Genomic DNA, 17,202 nt, shown 5'->3' with positions numbered 1-17,202 from the left:
AAATTTTTGACTCTTCTATTATTGGTGTTCGATTGGCCGTAGAGCTTGCTTTTATTGGACATATAGAAGCTTTTGAGTAAATAGTATTATTACTTTTTCTCGCACTATAGTACTATTATTTAATTAAATCAACTATATCTTTTATTTTTCTCGAGATTTCTATAAAGGTCAATTATATACACGTCCTTTTTCGGAGGTCTACGATCATTATATGGCACGGAAGTTACATCCCTTACAAAAAGTTAATACTAGTTTATATTATATATATATATATATATATATATATATATATATATATATATATATATATATATATATATATACCGCCTCGACAATGAAATAATAGCCGTTATTTGCACTAATAATAAATTGTCACATAATTTCTATTATTTAATCACAGACCATTTCATTTATACTACGACTTCCAATTCTGATAATAGTTACTAGTATTAATGTTAAACTAATTGCAATTATTTGCACTAATGTGATAACGTAAATGCCTTCCTCAGTAGTGGCTAGACAAAGGCTCACGTGGCTCTTTGTTTGGAACATGTATAAATATTGAGCACATGGTTCATACTTTTGATATACGAAAACATTTAGTTCATGATTTAACCAAAAAGAAAAAAACTTGAAAGAGAAAGAAAAGAAAATGTGTTCATTGCCCAATGAGAGCTTCAGCATTGAGCTGCAGCAGCTTGATGCTGATGATGGAAGAAATCAGAGAACTCAGTGGCTGCTAAATTCCCCAGCCCCACCAAGTTTTTGCAATGAAATCATAAACTCAGTTACTGAAACTGTTTTGCCACAGAAAAACAACAATTTTTCTTCAAATTCAAAGCAATATGGAGGTGGAGCTGTCTCTTCATTCTTGCAAGGCTTATTTCCAATCCTTAGTTGGGGAAGGAATTATAAAGTTAAAATGTTCAAGCATGATTTATTGGCTGGCTTAACTCTTGCCAGTCTCTGCATTCCTCAGGTATACTAGTAAATAAATTGTTGAACACACTTTTAACTACTTAATTATATTTTAAGTATGTCCACTCACGTACGAGACTTACCTGCTCTGATACCATGTTGAATTGTGCGACTATCTTTCTAACAACTTAAACTTTAGATGAGATGGTCGCACAATTTAACACGAATATATGTTCCTTAGAATTTTTGAAATGTTGAATTTAAAAAAGAAAACTTATTGCAGAGTATAGGATATGCTAATCTTGCAAATCTTGAACCTCAATATGGCTTATGTAAGTTCCAATTCAAATTTTAGCTTTTGTTCATTGTTTTTAAATTGGTTTCCGTTTGTTTAGCTTATATCTTTTCGTGTCCATTATTTTAGACACTAGTGTTGTTCCACCATTGATATATGCTGTTATGGGAAGTTCGCGAGAGCTCGCTATTGGTCCTGTTGCTGTTGTATCACTGCTTCTTTCTGCAATGATAACCGAAATTGTAGATCCTGCAGTTGATCCTATTGCTTATACAAGCCTTGTTTTTACTGTCACTTTCTTTGCGGGTACATTCCAAGCTGCATTTGGCCTATTAAGGTTAGTAGTTTTCTTTTACAAGTGGCTCTGTCCCTTTAAGATTGTCCTTTTGGATTATGTTTGTTAATCTTGATGTAATGTGCAGATTGGGTTTTCTTGTGGATTTTCTTTCACATGCTGCAATAGTGGGATTTATGGGAGGTGCAGCTATTGTAATTGGTCTTCAACAATTAAAGGGTTTCATAGGAATTAGTCATTTTACTACAAAAACTGATGTGGTGTCTGTACTTAAAGCTGTTTTCACATCATTTCATAACGAGACAGTAAGCATTTTTTTCTAATGGGAAATTTTTCACAGGTTTTTGTTTTCTCATCGTATTATGTGCTTACTTATTGGACTTGTTTCAGTTGTCTCCTCTTAATTTTGTACTTGGCTGTTCATTCCTCATCTTCATTCTAGCAACCAGATTTATAGTAAGTAATAAGGTGTACTCATTTGTCATTTTGGTGATTTTTCCTGTTTCATTCATTAATCTATTGGCCACCTGAAATACTGCAGGGTAAAAGGAATAAGAAACTATTCTGGCTACCAGCTATTGCTCCTTTGTTATCAGTGTTATTATCTACCTTAATGGTTTATTTAACAAAGGCTGATCGACATGGAGTCAAAATTGTAAAACACTTTAAAGGGGGTTTGAACCCAAGTTCAGTTCATCAATTGCAGTTCAATGGTCCACACCTGGGAGAAGTGGCGAAAATTGGACTAATTTGCGCTCTCGTGGCGCTAACTGTTAGTATCATACTCTTTGTTATCTCCTTTTGATTTACTAAATGTCACTAAATTGGGAGGATTCTTGAAGTGGAATGCTCTTGAATCTTGATTTTCCTCAGGAAGCCATTGCTGTCGGCCGATCTTTCGCTTCAATGAAAGGCTATCATCTTGATGGGAACAAAGAAATGGTAGCCATGGGTTTCATGAACATTGTGGGGTCTTTATCTTCTTGTTATACAGCAACTGGTGAACTCTCAATTCTTTATCTTTTTAATATATTATGTTCAAAATCTTGAATATACATATGATATATGAGTTACATAAATTCTAATATAGTAATAAGTTATGCTAATAATTGTTACAGGTTCATTTTCAAGGACAGCAGTGAATTTCAGTGCAGGATGTGAAACAGTGGTGTCAAACATAGTTATGGCTATCACAGTTTTCATATCCCTGGAATTGTTAACCAAGCTTTTATATTACACTCCACTAGCTATCCTTGCATCTGTTATCTTATCCGCGCTACCTGGATTGATTGACATAAATGAAGCTTATCATATCTGGAAAGTTGACAAGATGGACTTCCTTGTTTGCATTGGTGCCTTCTTTGGAGTCCTGTTTGTATCTGTCGAAATTGGTCTTCTAGTCGCGGTAATTCAAATATTGTCTCTTCAGTTTACTGTATTACAAGGTTTTTAGCATGTCAAACTATAAACAAGAACACATTCAATCATAAGTATATAAGAATACAACTTGCATTAAAGAAATATTATGTACTTGTCCCCTCAAACAAACATCTTGTGACTCGCATAATTACATAAAACCACATGAAATGCCAAAAAACTGAAAACAAATGGATTGCCTGTGAGTCATTTGTGGGTTCCAAGTTTGTCCTTTAATTGAAAAAAATAGAAGACTCATGTCAACTCTCTGGTCATCTGTCGTTTTCTTTGCAACTTGTAAATAAACATTACCTGCAAGATTACAACATTGCATATGCTTTATGCATGAGGTAGTCAGATTCATGCACTACTTATCTCATTCTGTGTAGGTCAGAAGAAAAAATCTATCTTTACCCAAATATCATTTGAAGTTTTGACTAAATAAGGTTTCTTGATTTAGGAGAGACTAATATTTTCCAGTTTTCATTTATGTAAGAATCTGAATTCCTATTAAGATATATTTTATGAAACAACTAGTGAAGTAAACTAGAAACTGAAGGAGTAAAAATAGTATCCTTAGAAAATCAAAGCACAAATACTTCATTGAAAGTAGTATTTGTTAGTAATGTCTATTTGGTCTATTGCAGGTTAGTATCTCATTTGCTAGAATAATAGTCGATACCATTCGAGCAAGTACAGAAGTACAAGGAAGACTTCCTGGGACGACAGACACCTTTTGCGATATTACTCAATATCCAGGAGCTACTGGAACTTCAGGCATCTTGATCATTCGAATCAACTCTGGTTCACTTTGTTTTGCAAATGCTACTTCCATAAGAGAAAGGTATAGATAACTATTGGAGGTGGAAATTAAGGAAATAGGAAAGAAATAAAGTTCAAGCCTAATTACTTGTTCACCTTCTTTTATTTCCAGGATGCTGAAATTGGTGACAGAAGCAAATGGTAGTGAGGAGAACACAAAGGAAAATGTTCATTTTTTAGTTCTAGATATGTCCAGTAAGTTTCATCATATGTCCAGTAAGTTTTTTTATTTTTTACCTTAGTTTGTTGTAATTACTAACAATATCTTGAACTCATTGGTTTGCAGATGTAATGAGCGTAGATACATCAGGAATAGCAGTGTTAGAGGAGTTGCACAGAGAACTGGTTTCAAGAAGCATACAAGTAAGACCCTCAACTTTTTATGTAAATATGGTAGAATATAACACTATCACTGTTATTTAACGTGTTGTGGCGTCTTATTGTTTAAGGTCACTAATCGTAGTTATTATGCGCAATTACCCGTTTATACTAATCTTCATGACTCATGATGTTTCTTTTTTTCCATTCTGTTTATGCAGTTAGCTATAGCTAACCCAAGGTTAAGAGTCATTAACAAAATGAAGACAGCAAAATGTTTCGACAAACTAGGAAAAGGATGGATTTTCCTTACGATTGGGGATGCTATAGATGCCTGCCTGAGTCTCAAAATAGCTGATCCTAACTCTACCAATTGTTGAAAATTTTATGTCCTTCATGTTTCTTGTTATATACAATTTGTATAATACAAAGCATTAAAAGCACAAAATGGAGCCTTATGTATTTCGAGATATTTGTAAAGTTGATAAAACACGATCTTGAAAGATAATATCATGCAACTAACTGAAGAACACTAGGAAGAATTAACCATGGAATGGGCAAAAATTATTCTCCTCTTTAAGAGCCTTTCTCGATAAGCTTTTCAATAATATAAAATTCAACCATGCAAAATCCCTAGATTTTTTTTAAAAAAAAACTAAAATAAAATAAAATCAAAACAAACAAAATGCACCGCTTATTATAAGATTCAACACCGCTATCTGAACTAGGGTTGTCTAAGGGCAGGGTAATACCCGTACCCGTACAGGTCTGTACTCGTACTTGTACCGAACTGTACCGCTCTGGTTGGGGTTAGGGGTGAGGGGTTTGGGTGAAAGGTAACAGTAATGGTAGGGAGCCCGAAATAGTACCCTTAGTACCGGTACCGTAAGTACCCTTAAGGTATCAAACCAATATCGAAGCTATTTTTGCCTCCATAGCCCCCAAGCACCCCCCTACCCCCTAATTTATGTTTTTAACCCCTAAGTTTATTCAAATACACTTTGGCCCTATTTTAAAACTATAAATATCACATTTCATTCTTTCAATTTTCATTCAAAAACTCTCATATCTCTCTAATTCTCTATCTCTCTCTATCTCTAATTGCAAGTAACGTTTATAACACTCAATTATTTTGGTATAACTTTTCAAGCATCAACATCAAGTATTCAGTGGCGTATGTTTTTGACTAAATTACTCCCTTTATCACTTGGGATAATATTCTAACAAAATTGGGCCCATATTTTTAAAGTTTACCCAGTATAGCCCAGTTTGTATAGTGATGTAAACTATGAGTCCACCAAACTGTATAGAGAACCTATCAGTTCTCTATCAGTTCCCACAGAACCCACACACATTAGTAAGTAAATGATACAACAGTATTTTACGTGGAAAACTCCCAACTCATGGGATTAAAAACCACGACCTACACTCGTAGGATTCCAACTTCACTAACCGAGCAAACTTTAGATTACAACATATTATAACCTATGAATTAAACTCTTAATACCTCACCTACTTGTAATAACTCTATTGAAAACCTCTTTGATATAACTCTATTACAAAGCTCACCATTTTGAGTAACTCTAGCCAAACACAAATACACGATTTATGGTTTTACAGAAGATATCCTACAAGATGCTTCTAACTAAGCTGAGTAGGAATTATAAGTAAATAACATTAACAAAAATACAACAATACTAAGGACACAGATAAACTCAGTGCTGGAATTTGGTCCTTTGTTCTGTTGCAACTTTGTTCTTCAAGCCTTGGAGTCAAATGAAGACGGCAAAACACTTGAGAGAGATTTAATGATTTAGGGTATGCAAGTATGTGTTTTCTCTTGACACATGTTGGTAATATATAAGTGAGGTCATTGGGATGATGTAAGCAAGTATCTGGTACAAGGCATACACCATAAAGTGACTGTTGCACTGTTGCGTGTGTAGAGCAATAGTGCAACGACTTTAACAGTTGTAAGGAGTTGACTTGTATTGTGACCGAAGGAACTGATAGTCCTCTGTCGTTTCTTTGTCTGATAATATTGTAACTTGTGCCAAACATACGACTTGTTGTTCTGAGCACTTTGAGGTTGTGTATCAGGTTCCCTATATGGTTCTCATATGAAGTTTGTTAAATCATCAAAATATAAAGATACATAACTTATAAATTTCCCCATTTTTGATAATAACAACCTTAGAATTGAAGTTACCCCTGAGAACCAGATCTCTATACAACTCACCCTGCAGATTAGTTTTATTCCCCCTGAGAACCTATTTCTTAGTTTTATTCCCCTTGAGAACTTGTTTCCCTTTCTTTTGTCCTCCTTCATTTTTCTTCCCCCTTTTGGCATCATAAAAGAATATATGCTAGTAAACGCAAAAAGAAGTCCAGCAAAGTTAATTCATGATACTTGTGTGCACACAACATAGCTAAAAAATAGAGCACAAGAGTATAACATGCATAACAAAAGACTGAGATGCTCATTAATTAATTTGAGAAGAAAACAGATGCAGTAGTACCATTGTTTACAAAACAACCACACAAAAAAAACAAACTTAAAGTACCACAGTCATAAAAACAACAAGCCAAAAAGGGACATTGGGGTTAAGACAAACATCGTTAAACTAGACACTGACAAGGAAACTGCTTAAGGGGCACTGGATGAGGGAGGGAAAGATGAGAGGCAAGGGCTTTAAGAAGACTATCCACTCGAGCATTTACAGTCCGCTGCTTGTTTATCAACTGCTATTTCAGGTCCTTAACCTGTTTCCTCAGGTCTGTATTTTCAGCAGTAAAGCAGGCACCCTCTGCACCCTGTGCACTTCTAGAACCAGGTTCCTCCTTGGCTTGACTGAGCTGTCCCTCAAGAATGGCATTCCTAGCCTTCAGCTTCCTTATTTCCTCGTTAGCAACAGTCTGAGCATCAATTAACTGAAAAATAGTAGAATTACTGCCAACACCCCCCTTCTTGTCTATACACTCGCATTCCTCCACGGTTGTCATTGAGAAAGTTTGCTTTCGAGTTCCCATTGCTGCTCTTCCCAAAGGGACTTTAAAGAATTCAAACACTTTAGTGAGTAAGAACCCTTAAGGAAAATCATGGTTCCCGCCCTTGAATTCTACCACCTTTTTCATATGTTCAATCATAATACCAGGCAGGTTGATGGTAGTATATGCATCCAGTACTTCCATGAGGAACAAGTTTGCTTTCGAAGTAATGGAACGCCTCTCTGCACGTGGAAGCAGGACCTTGTTCACTATATCAAACATAAGCTGATACTCTGGAAGGATGGCCTTCTTATGCACCTGTTCCCCTCTCTCAACAACCTGAGCTTTTAGAATGATTTTCTAAAGTCAGTGGGCACACCCAAGATACTTCCTAAAACAGCTTCATCCATCACAAAATCCACTCTATTAACCTTCAAGCAGATATTGTCGTCTTCCACAATAAATAGATCTGCCTAGAAACTACAAACCTCCTCTTCATAAACCTTGGGACTCTGAATGGTAAATAGATGAGTCCACTTTTGAAACTCACAGATTACAAACAGCTGTCTCATGCCTGACATTTCAATAATGTTAGCGTCAAACGTTCTGCCCCATAGCACTATTTGCTTCTTCAAGTTTTCTCTTCTCTCAATTTCAGACACTTCTACTTTGGCTTTCTTGGAGGAACCAGGTTCCTCTCTGTCACTTGCCTTCCTCTTCTGAGACTTCTTCACATCTTTCTCCTTTTTTTCAGACTTACTTTTCTCACCAGATTTATTTTCTTCAACACACTTCTATGTATCAATCTCCACCCCTTTCACAGGCGATCCTTTCTTGGATTTTATAAGCACAAATTTCTTAAAGGATTTATGAACCAAGGAAGAAGGTTCCCCATTCACCTCTTCATCTTCAACATTCACAAAGTTTGCCAGAGGCACATCCTCCCCATTCACTAACTTTCCACCTTTCACCAATCTTAACTCTTTGCATACAATTGTATACCATGTTGGTATATCTATATACTATACTGGTATCATATGTTAGTTGGAACCTTTTGTGATTGTATTAGCTATATTTAATTGGTACACTATTTGATTTTTCTTTAGTAATAGTAGAATAGTATAATATCTTGAATTTTTTTAATTGTCCTTTATGTATATGTATTATGTAATCATTTTAATTTTTTCTTTATGCGTTTGTTTTATATAATAGTATTACAGTACAATATCTTGAAATATATTATAATGTTAATATGTAGTACACTGATTTTTTATTTTTCTCTTTATGCATGTGTATTATGTAATAGTAGTATAGTCATATATAGCTGCCTGAAATTAATTAGTAAAACTGTATACCCTATTGGTATAATTATATGTCATATTGGTATCATATGGTAGTTGAAATATGTTTTGATTTTTTTAGCTACATTTTAAGTGATTTCTATTCTGAAATAATTTATATGATCATATTTTGCTGTGTTGGATTTTCTTGTACATATGGACATAGATTTTGTGTATTATGTAATAGTTTTTATAGTTATATGCAATTGTTGGAACGAACCCGTACAACTATATACCCTATTAGTATAGCTATATATTATATTTGTATCATATGTTAGTTGAATCTTTTTTTGGTTGTATTCTGCATTTAATTGGTACACTATTTGATTTTTTTAAATAATAGTAATGTAGTACAATATCTTGAAATACTTTATTATATTAATATGTGGTACACTATTTTTTTATTTTTCTCTTTATGCATGTGTGTTATGTAATAGTAGTATAGTCATATAGTTGTCGGAAATTAATCAGTAAAACTGTGTATCATATTGGTATAGTTATATGCCATATTGGTATCATATGGTAGTTTGAACATTTATTTTGGTTGTTTTAGCTGTATTTTTAAGTGAATTATATTCTGAAATTATTTATATGAACATGATTTGCAGTGCTGAGATTTTTTTGTGCATATGGACATAGATTATGTATATTATGTAATAGTTTTTATAGTTATAGGCAATTGTTGGAACAATCCCATACAACTATATACCCTGTTAGTATAGAGCAAGTTGCTTTGCGAATATTTAGCTTGCAATGCGAGCATGTAATTTTCTCATACTTTTATTGCATCCTTTAATGTTTTGGTACAATAGTATAGTCGCAGTTAGTTGTAGAAATATTCTAGAGCAATCATACACTTTGTTGGTATACATATATACCATATTGGTATCATATGGTACTAGAAGTCTTTTTTGCTACTTATATTTTTATTGCATTTTTTAATATTTTATTATCATTTCTATTCTAACTAGTATATATGAAGATTTGGTGGTTGTAGATTGGATTTTCTTGCTCCATAACTGGTTGCGTTACTGCTAATGGTAGAGTGTGTACTCATATTTGTAGGGAAGGAGATCAAGGTTTGCATGGCAATCACATGTTGATTCTTAGAATCTGATTATGTAATTTATGATGCTCAGCAGCAGTCGGTGTGACATTCAGTGAATTAGATCAAGTGACAACTGATATTATTTCAGTTTAATAGTTGAATTAAAAAATGAGAAAAATGATAAAAGGTATATTATACTAGTTATATTATATATTTACTATATCAGTTATTTTTCTTATTGTATAAAAACACGAATAATAAAAAATAATAAAAACAGTAAATGAAATTAGATTATGAAGAGAAAAAGAATATAAAAAAAGAAGTTAAATGAAATTAGAAAAGGAACAAGAAATAAAAAAAAAAGAAAAAAGAAGAGTTAAATGAAATTAGAAAAGGAACAAGAAAAAAAGAAAAAAAAATAAAGGAGTCAAAATTGACTGCGAAATAAGTTATGGTAAAAATAGCAATAATACGATTTGGGCAAAAATAAATGAATAAGAAAAGAGGAAAAAGAAAAAAATAAGAAGAAAATGAGAAAAAGAAAAGGAGAAAAAAAGGAAAAAAGAAAAAAGAAAAAAGAAAAAAGAAAAGAAGCATAGAAATAAAAAAGAATTGAAGAAAAAAGATAAAATTTCCCAAAAAAACTACTATGGATAGGAAATATAATTAGTTTGATGGGTAGAAAAATAAATGGGTAGGTAAGGGTAAATAATTTTATTTTTGTGGGTAACTGTGTTATTAACCCAAAAATTATTTTTGGGAAAATAGCCTGGTGCACCAAAAATTTTGACAATTACTAGAATTTTGAAGCACCAGAAATTCATCGAAAATGTTAAAAATTCTGATGATCCGTTAGTATTTGTTTGTTAATGTGATCACCCAAATTTAATTAGAAATTATGACGATCGTCATGCTTTAAAATTGACACTAAACTATGTTTTTCAAATCTTGTATTACCGAGATAAAAAAATCAATAGCAGCACAAAAATATTCTATTTGTATCGTTCGCCCCAAATTCAATACCTCGACCCGATGTAATGACTAACAATTAGTCTTATGTGTGACTTTCTGTATTTTAACGATCACATTTCCATCTTAAAACAGAAATTCCTGTAACATTAACTGTAGACATGGTCAAATTTTAAACAAAATACTTGATCGCCAAGTACATAAAGTCATTATTATTTTCCCATTTTTCAAGCAATTGCCAGGAAGCTCCCAAAGCATAATCTTAATGATGACAATTCCATAGTTCCCTTGCTTCCCAAGCAGTTCTGGTACTATAAATACCAGAAAGAATAAATAATGTTACTAAGCCAGAAGAGTGATTTGACAATATTAGTTCACTGTCTTGAAACAACAAAGCCATGGCACAAGTTGGACCCTGTATTGCTGAAATTCATGTGATGCAGAAACTTCATAAGTAGAAAATGAAGATTGAAACGACCAAGAAGAATGAGGCTGTTGACGGAGATAACAAGACTTCTTCTTCAGCTGGGAGATGTTATTCTTGAAACTCAGTTATGCTACTAGGGAATTGCTTAGTTGGGATAATACCTAGCCCAAGAATTGCTTTAATTTACTTCGACTTGATTAGCACAAATATATATAATGATTTCGTCCTAGAATTGTTTGATTGTACAGATGATTCTTTAAATTTGGAATTTGGGAAATGAAATAATCTTTCTTGTCTCATTCTTATTAATCCCCACTGTTGGTCACCTCCGCCTAGGTATATGTCAATTCCAGGCACAGGTACCCTCCCTCTTGCTGAGTCTAAGTCGTGATATCAAGTGGGTCTAAATCTTGCTGAAGAGAATAAACACGTGTCAATTATTGTAAGAATAAGGGCAAGCTTGATTCCTCATACTTGAGTACAACAAGTGTAATCCCACAAAGCGTATGCAGACCTTACACTTACCTTGTGAAGGTAAAGAGATTGTTTCTGATACTCAAGTGAAAAGTAAAACAATACTAGTATGAGAAGGAAAATCATTTCCAACATAGGAGATAACTGAAACAATTTATATTGATGCCAAGCCAAGTGCATTGGAGCATCACCAAGGCAAAGTGCAGCTAGATTTCCGAGTACATTTGGTCTGTGAACCGTTCTGATGCTGAACTTTATGATAACACCATAAAATCCCAAACTAAATGAAACCAAACAAATTACAAAACTATAGATTTTCTATTGCTTATGTTTCTTCTTTTCTTTTTTTCCGAGTCCCTCTTCTTTGGTACTCCACCTGTCCACCACCACTACCACTGCTTAAGATATCTTTAAAAACGAACAATTACGTTCTTTGCACAAAGGTTTTCCTAAAAGTAGTGCATCAACTCCTTTCAGCCCTCTTCAGGTGTATCAACAAACTACATGGTATCCCTCCATTCTAAATCTTTTATATCTTTTTCTTTTTCACTTACTTTTACTTTTAGGATACTTGTTAATGCATCCAAAAGACTCTCCTACTGAAAAATATATAGAGCCATAAAATATAACCAAAGTGGAACAATTCCATTACTGGGTAAGATGAATTACAAGATTGTACATGCACACCCTCCTTTTGTAGGGGAATCCTCCTTCAGCTTATCTGCGACAAATGTATAAAGAAAAATCATTCAGTAGGCTTTAAATTTTAATAAGAAACAAAATGAAAAGAATCTCAAATCCTTAAATCATATAAAAAATAAGTATAGCTTATCTTTTTCCTCTCTGTTCCTGTCAAAAAATATGACCAGGCAAGACTGGCTATGACACACTGAAGTTTTTCAAAAGGAAAGCTTCACAGATGTGTGAATATGGAACTGCCCCTAATTGACGATGGTAAGTGGAAAGCACTAAACACTAAGCTGTTCCAATGTATGTCCTATCCAATCATGTATAGTGTTAACAGACCTCAAATAAGACACTTTTCTGACTTCTCTGAATAATCGGAAAAGGAAGGAGAAGAATCCCCTGTACCTAGGAGCAAGGTAGAGGATGGGTGCGCGAGTTTGGAGAAAGTGCCAAAAGAATAGAATTGGAGTTGTCATCTAGCAATTAGACAAGCTAAAATAATTTCACTACTTACTAACAAATTAGTATCATCTGCAGTGCAAAACATTGGAAAGAACAATAAAACAGATTGATCAAAATTGGACACTGACTCGATATCATCAAAACAAAAATAACAGAAAAAGAGACATTTCAGAGCTATTTGTCTAATAGGTTTTTCCTTGCCTCTCCTATTTCATATTTTATTACAAGACAGCTATAGATTTTTACAAGAGAATATAAAATAATAGGAGGAAACCTAAGAAGTTACACTAACTGATTTAATCACGAATGAGAGCCAGTGACATGCTACTTCTGCTTGATGAACTATTAATAGAGGTTTTTTTTGACTTATCAACACAAGATCGAAAAATAAAAAAGAAAAGAAGAAGAAAGCATGTGAACCGGGAAGTCTGGATTCACCATTGTTTTTGTCATGAATAGGGGGGCGTACAACAACATGCATAGTGATGACACCTCCTGGAACTTCAGCGACGGGAAGTCTGGATTCACCGAGAGTTCTACTATTTTCAAGAATCCTTCCAGCATTAATAAGCTTCACGTCATTTGTTGTCCTTGGACCACTATCTTTATCTGCGCCACAGTAAGATCTTCTGTTAGCTGGGTTATTGCTGGTTAAAAGAGTATCTAAATTATGAGCAGCTAACGTAGGGTTGCAAATTCAGGCATCTTGGTATATAAAACATATGAGAGAGCACTGAAAATTTGAGTCTCAAATTAACCTTTTCATTCCTGTAAGTAGTGGGAATTATAGATTCTCTTTGGCTTTAGAGCATCAAAACAAATAACATGCGGATTTTGCTTAATCTAATCCATTTTAGATTAGTGGCTGATAGCTGATGCAGATTATATACAAGAAGATTTGCTAAATGCAAATACAAATTCATAGTTCTAGAACTAATATTTTCGTCATATGTAATAATTCAGAGACGGATCCAGGATTTGGGGGTTCCGGGTGCCAAGCAGAAGGAAAAGATGGACCTTTGCCACTAGCACCTTGACGACTTTTGTTCTGTGGGTGGCACTTTAAATATATATACTATTTCTTATCCGTATTTACATATATACATAGAGTTTTCGCTGAAGCTTGCGGGTGGCGTACCACCCCGAATCATATACATAGATCCGCCCTTGTGTAATATTAGTCCTTGAAGTTGGTTAAGCGTGGAGGGGAACCTTGGAACAACGGTAAAATTGTCTCCTTATGACCTATAGGCCACGGGATCGAGCCGTAGAATCTCCAGTGATGCTTGCATCAGGGTAGACTGCCTATATGACAACCCTTGGGGTGCGGCCCTTCCCCGGACCCCACATAAACGCGGGATATTTCGTGCACCGGGCTGCACTTTGGAGTTGGTTAAGCTCATTTTGCTTCGCAATTGTGTTCGCATTTAGGTTTTTAAGTGTTGCATGCTCTTTTGATTGGTGGGCAGCTTATGTTGTTTCAGGCCTACGGCAATTCCTTGCTGGCCCCTGTTCTAGAGCCTGTGTGAAAGCACGCAGAAAAATGATATCGTCAAAAGTTGACTTGATCATACAATGAAGCATCCATTTTGAAGCCAGAAATGATTAGAGTATTTAAGTTGCTCTACCTTTTGAATTTTTTAGTGCCTCTTTCATATTCAGTAGTATTTTATATATTGGTTGCTCCAAACACAGCTGTCTGAGCTTGTTAACATTGTCCCAAACTCGAACAAAGGAAAATGGTTATGGTAGTTCAATAATGGAGTGAACTGGGTCAAAATGGAGCGAAATGGATAGTGCATTCTTGGAATTGCAGCATAGTTATTGTTGTTGTTGTTTCCTCTCTGTTTTATCACTCTCTCACAATGTACGCAGCTTCTTAAGCAGCACTACTCTCTTCATATCGGCATATCAATCCCAGTAACACCCTCTCATTTGCTATTTCATTTCAAACCTAAACAATCTACTTCTCTAAGTTAAAACTTCACAGTATTGTAGTCTTTGGTGCTCATGCTTATAAGATCCGAAGCCAAATCTGGTATTACAGCAGGTACGCACCATGTCACCACATGTGGGAAAGCTTTTTGTGATGAGCAGACAGATTATCAAAGGGATAACTTTCTTTTGCAGTTACTTAACAAGTTTAGGATTTACATATTAGTGAATTGAGTTGCAAAACTCACAGCAGTCTACTAATTCAACAATAAATGGAAAAAAGAAGAAATAGAGGCTGGGAAAAGATACTAAGAGCTGAAGAAATCAACTAATCCAACTCAGATAAGACGTGTCACAGAGAAATAAAATTTAAGTACCCGTGTTGGTGCTATTTTAGTTGCAACACTCAAAGCAGTTAGCTAATTTAACAGTGAACTGAAAAGGAGAAACAGAGGCTGGAAAAGATAATCAACACCTGGAGAAACCAACTATCCAACTCAGAATAAGTACTACGGTTTGAGCTATTTAGTTGCAAAAATCACAGCAGTTAAGTTTAACGGTGAACAAAAAGGGAGGAATAGAGCTGGAGAAGATACTCAACAGCTGGAAAAATTAATTAATCAGAAATACTTTCTGATTGAGGAACGACCAAGGATAAATATTTAATCCGTCTTGACATGTCCAATGAGAGAAGGATTCGATTTGCTAATCTTAAGCTAACTAGACTTGGAAAGAGCTTGTGAAATATATAGATAAGGAAGGTATTGGAAATTTTTATTTCATGCTAATTGAAGATTTTCAATTTCAGTTATTCAAATGGGGATGCAGTTGTAAAACCCAAGGAGTCCCCTGGTAAATCACTAAAACTCCCATTCCCTCTTTTGTCTTCATTAATCTCCTCTATTTACCTATTTCTAGTGGTTTACTATCAGAAATGCTCGCGTCCTATTTCTTTCCCACACAAATATTCGCATCAAACTTCCTTTGCAATAAAGCTTGAGATCTCATTGATATAAAAGCTATCCTCCATCAGCAACTTTGACAAACTTCTAGAAAACTGACCGCTAATTCTGCCGTGGATCTTTTCTTCTTACATGCATCCTTTAGGGAATGGCAGCAATAGACTATGATAGCCACAAGAAACTACGCTATATATACTCACCACTGAGGCAGAGATCAAAATCTTCAATAACTAACTAAAAATCTTCTAAACTACGCTATATCCATCCATTCTTCTTTCTCTCCAAGAGAGCTAATCTTCATCTAGGTTCGTGCGGTTAGTGAGCAGACCCAGGCATCATAGAAAGACCCAAATCGGGGGTTTCCCGGGCAATTCCATGCACGATAAAAGAAATTTCTAATGCAATCCAACTGGAGTAGCCCAACTGTAACAAGCTGACGCCTGACGGATAATTACTTCAGTAATGGTGCTTCGTTGGTCCAGAAAAAACTTTCAGCCTCCTAAGCCTAACTACGACAGGCTAGTTGTGGTACCAAAAGGGTGAAAACACAGATTATAGAAAGTGCTCGAATGCGGAACTATGACCATTACTCAATACTATGCATTCTTTCTTTACAAACCGTTTTGTTATTATGATTGAACAAATGAACATGGGCATTTTCTTGAAGTAGAAACTCCAGTTAATGCAACTAGAAGTGACTGCCTATATAATCTTAAAATAGTATTGCACTAAACGCAATCAAACATCAAAATACACAACGAACAATCAAATAATGCAACAAAAGAAGCAACTCCATAAAAAACACAGGATTATAACTAATCTAATTTCACATAATCAAGTGTAAAGTCAAGAAATTAACAACCTTTGGGCCACTGTGCAATTAACTTTTCTTTGAGAGATCCAACTGTGGTGCTAGATGCATACTTATTTGGTCCAATATCACTGCCATCAGCTAGCCTGAATTTGATCTCAACCAACTCCTCAACAGCCATTGAATAGTCTCGTACAAATTATCAAATCAACTGTACAAACTCTCATCAACCACCACACATACAAATGAATAATTCCCACTTCAATCAAGAATCAAGGGTCAAAGTTTCCTCACTGAATCAAAAACAGAGAAAAAAAATGTCAACAGCAAACCAGATCAAATACACCTAAAACAAGAAATGAACAAAAGACACAATTCACCTCAACCCTTTACAATTAGATCCAAATTTTTAAAAAAAAAATCTTTTTATTCAGACAACCCACATCACGATTTATTAGATTGTGAGAGTCTTGAAATTTTCAAAACTATAGAGACCAAAAATGATGAAATAATGAATACCCACATGAGCTGAAAGAATTCTTGTTTCTTTGTTTGTGCTTTAAATTTGCTTGATATAGAAAGAAAGAAAGAGATAAAGAATCTAAAATGGAAGGGTTGTTCCAAGTACGATTATTATAACCTGAATCTAACTGGCAAAATCTAATGATCTGGAAAACGACACTTCTTACTTTGGGTCGCTTGGACACGCAGTAAATTCACTACAAGACAAGTACACGGAAACGGGAATATTACAATCACGTCCCTTAGGTTTAAGATTTAGCAATTCAACCCCAGACCTCAAATATAAAGTTGAATAGGATCATAAGAACACAAAAAGGAAATCTTATACTCCCTCTCTCCTCAATTTACATGGAGATGCTCGAAGTACCAAGGAAAACAAAAACTAATTTTGATGTGAATTCAGGTGTAAATTCTTCAAAAAAAAAAAAAAAATACTCCCTCCGTTTCAATTTATTTGAGCTTATTTGACTGGGCACAGAGCTTAAGAAAAAAGAGAAGACTTTTGAACTTGTG

General features: G+C 34.6%; 2 protein-coding genes across 5 annotated transcripts; one reads left to right on the top strand and one right to left on the bottom strand.

Moving 5' to 3' along the window:
* Positions 1–585: 585 nt before the first annotated feature.
* On the top strand, positions 586–4,572 carry LOC104088889 (low affinity sulfate transporter 3-like). The gene is made up of 12 exons (XM_009593642.4): positions 586–979; positions 1,202–1,250; positions 1,343–1,550; positions 1,636–1,813; positions 1,899–1,964; positions 2,050–2,280; positions 2,382–2,508; positions 2,627–2,913; positions 3,572–3,768; positions 3,859–3,941; positions 4,033–4,109; positions 4,286–4,572. Exons 1-12 carry the CDS (start codon positions 653–655, stop codon positions 4,442–4,444), a joined length of 1,989 nt encoding a protein of 662 aa, XP_009591937.1. The 5' UTR covers positions 586–652; the 3' UTR covers positions 4,445–4,572.
* A 6,874-nt stretch (positions 4,573–11,446) lies between these two features.
* Positions 11,447–16,846, bottom strand: LOC104088890 (membrane-anchored ubiquitin-fold protein 6-like). Of its 4 annotated transcripts, none has more exons than XM_009593644.4 (4): positions 16,691–16,846; positions 16,219–16,460; positions 12,898–13,068; positions 11,447–12,031 (listed from the first exon to the last, which is right to left on the bottom strand). In XM_009593644.4, exons 2-4 carry the CDS (start codon positions 16,346–16,348, stop codon positions 11,976–11,978), a joined length of 357 nt encoding a protein of 118 aa, XP_009591939.1. In that variant the 5' UTR covers positions 16,349–16,460; positions 16,691–16,846; the 3' UTR covers positions 11,447–11,975. The 4 variants fall into 4 exon arrangements, with proteins under 4 accessions (XP_009591939.1, XP_070047912.1, XP_009591940.1 ...); XM_070191811.1 differs by having other exon boundaries at positions 16,808–16,831; XM_009593645.4 differs by having other exon boundaries at positions 16,687–16,811.
* Between the last annotated feature and the right edge of the window lie 356 nt (positions 16,847–17,202).

Source organism: Nicotiana tomentosiformis, chromosome 12 (assembly GCF_000390325.3).
Source record: "Nicotiana tomentosiformis chromosome 12, ASM39032v3, whole genome shotgun sequence".
Taxonomy (NCBI): Eukaryota; Viridiplantae; Streptophyta; class Magnoliopsida; order Solanales; family Solanaceae; genus Nicotiana; species Nicotiana tomentosiformis.
This window is presented reverse-complemented; position numbering and strand designations above follow the sequence as displayed.

What these genes read in the sequence shown, in the direction of transcription:
- LOC104088889 (XM_009593642.4), top strand. Translation starts at nt 653, where the DNA reads ATGTGTTCATTGCCCAATGAGAGCTTCAGCATTGAGCTGCAGCAGCTT. An exon ending in GCGCTCTCGTGGCGCTAACT is followed by an intron (nt 2,281 to 2,381) that starts GTTAGTATCATA and finishes GATTTTCCTCAG; the next exon opens with GAAGCCATTGCTGTCGGCCG. An exon ending in TTCTTGTTATACAGCAACTG is followed by an intron (nt 2,509 to 2,626) that starts GTGAACTCTCAA and finishes TAATTGTTACAG; the next exon opens with GTTCATTTTCAAGGACAGCA.
- LOC104088890 (XM_009593644.4), bottom strand. Translation starts at nt 16,348, where the DNA reads ATGGCTGTTGAGGAGTTGGTTGAGATCAAATTCAGGCTAGCTGATGGC. An exon ending in AATTGCACAGTGGCCCAAAG is followed by an intron (nt 13,069 to 16,218) that starts GTTGTTAATTTC and finishes ACTGTGGCGCAG; the next exon opens with ATAAAGATAGTGGTCCAAGG. An exon ending in TATTCATGACAAAAACAATG is followed by an intron (nt 12,032 to 12,897) that starts GTGAATCCAGAC and finishes CATTTGTCGCAG; the next exon opens with ATAAGCTGAAGGAGGATTCC.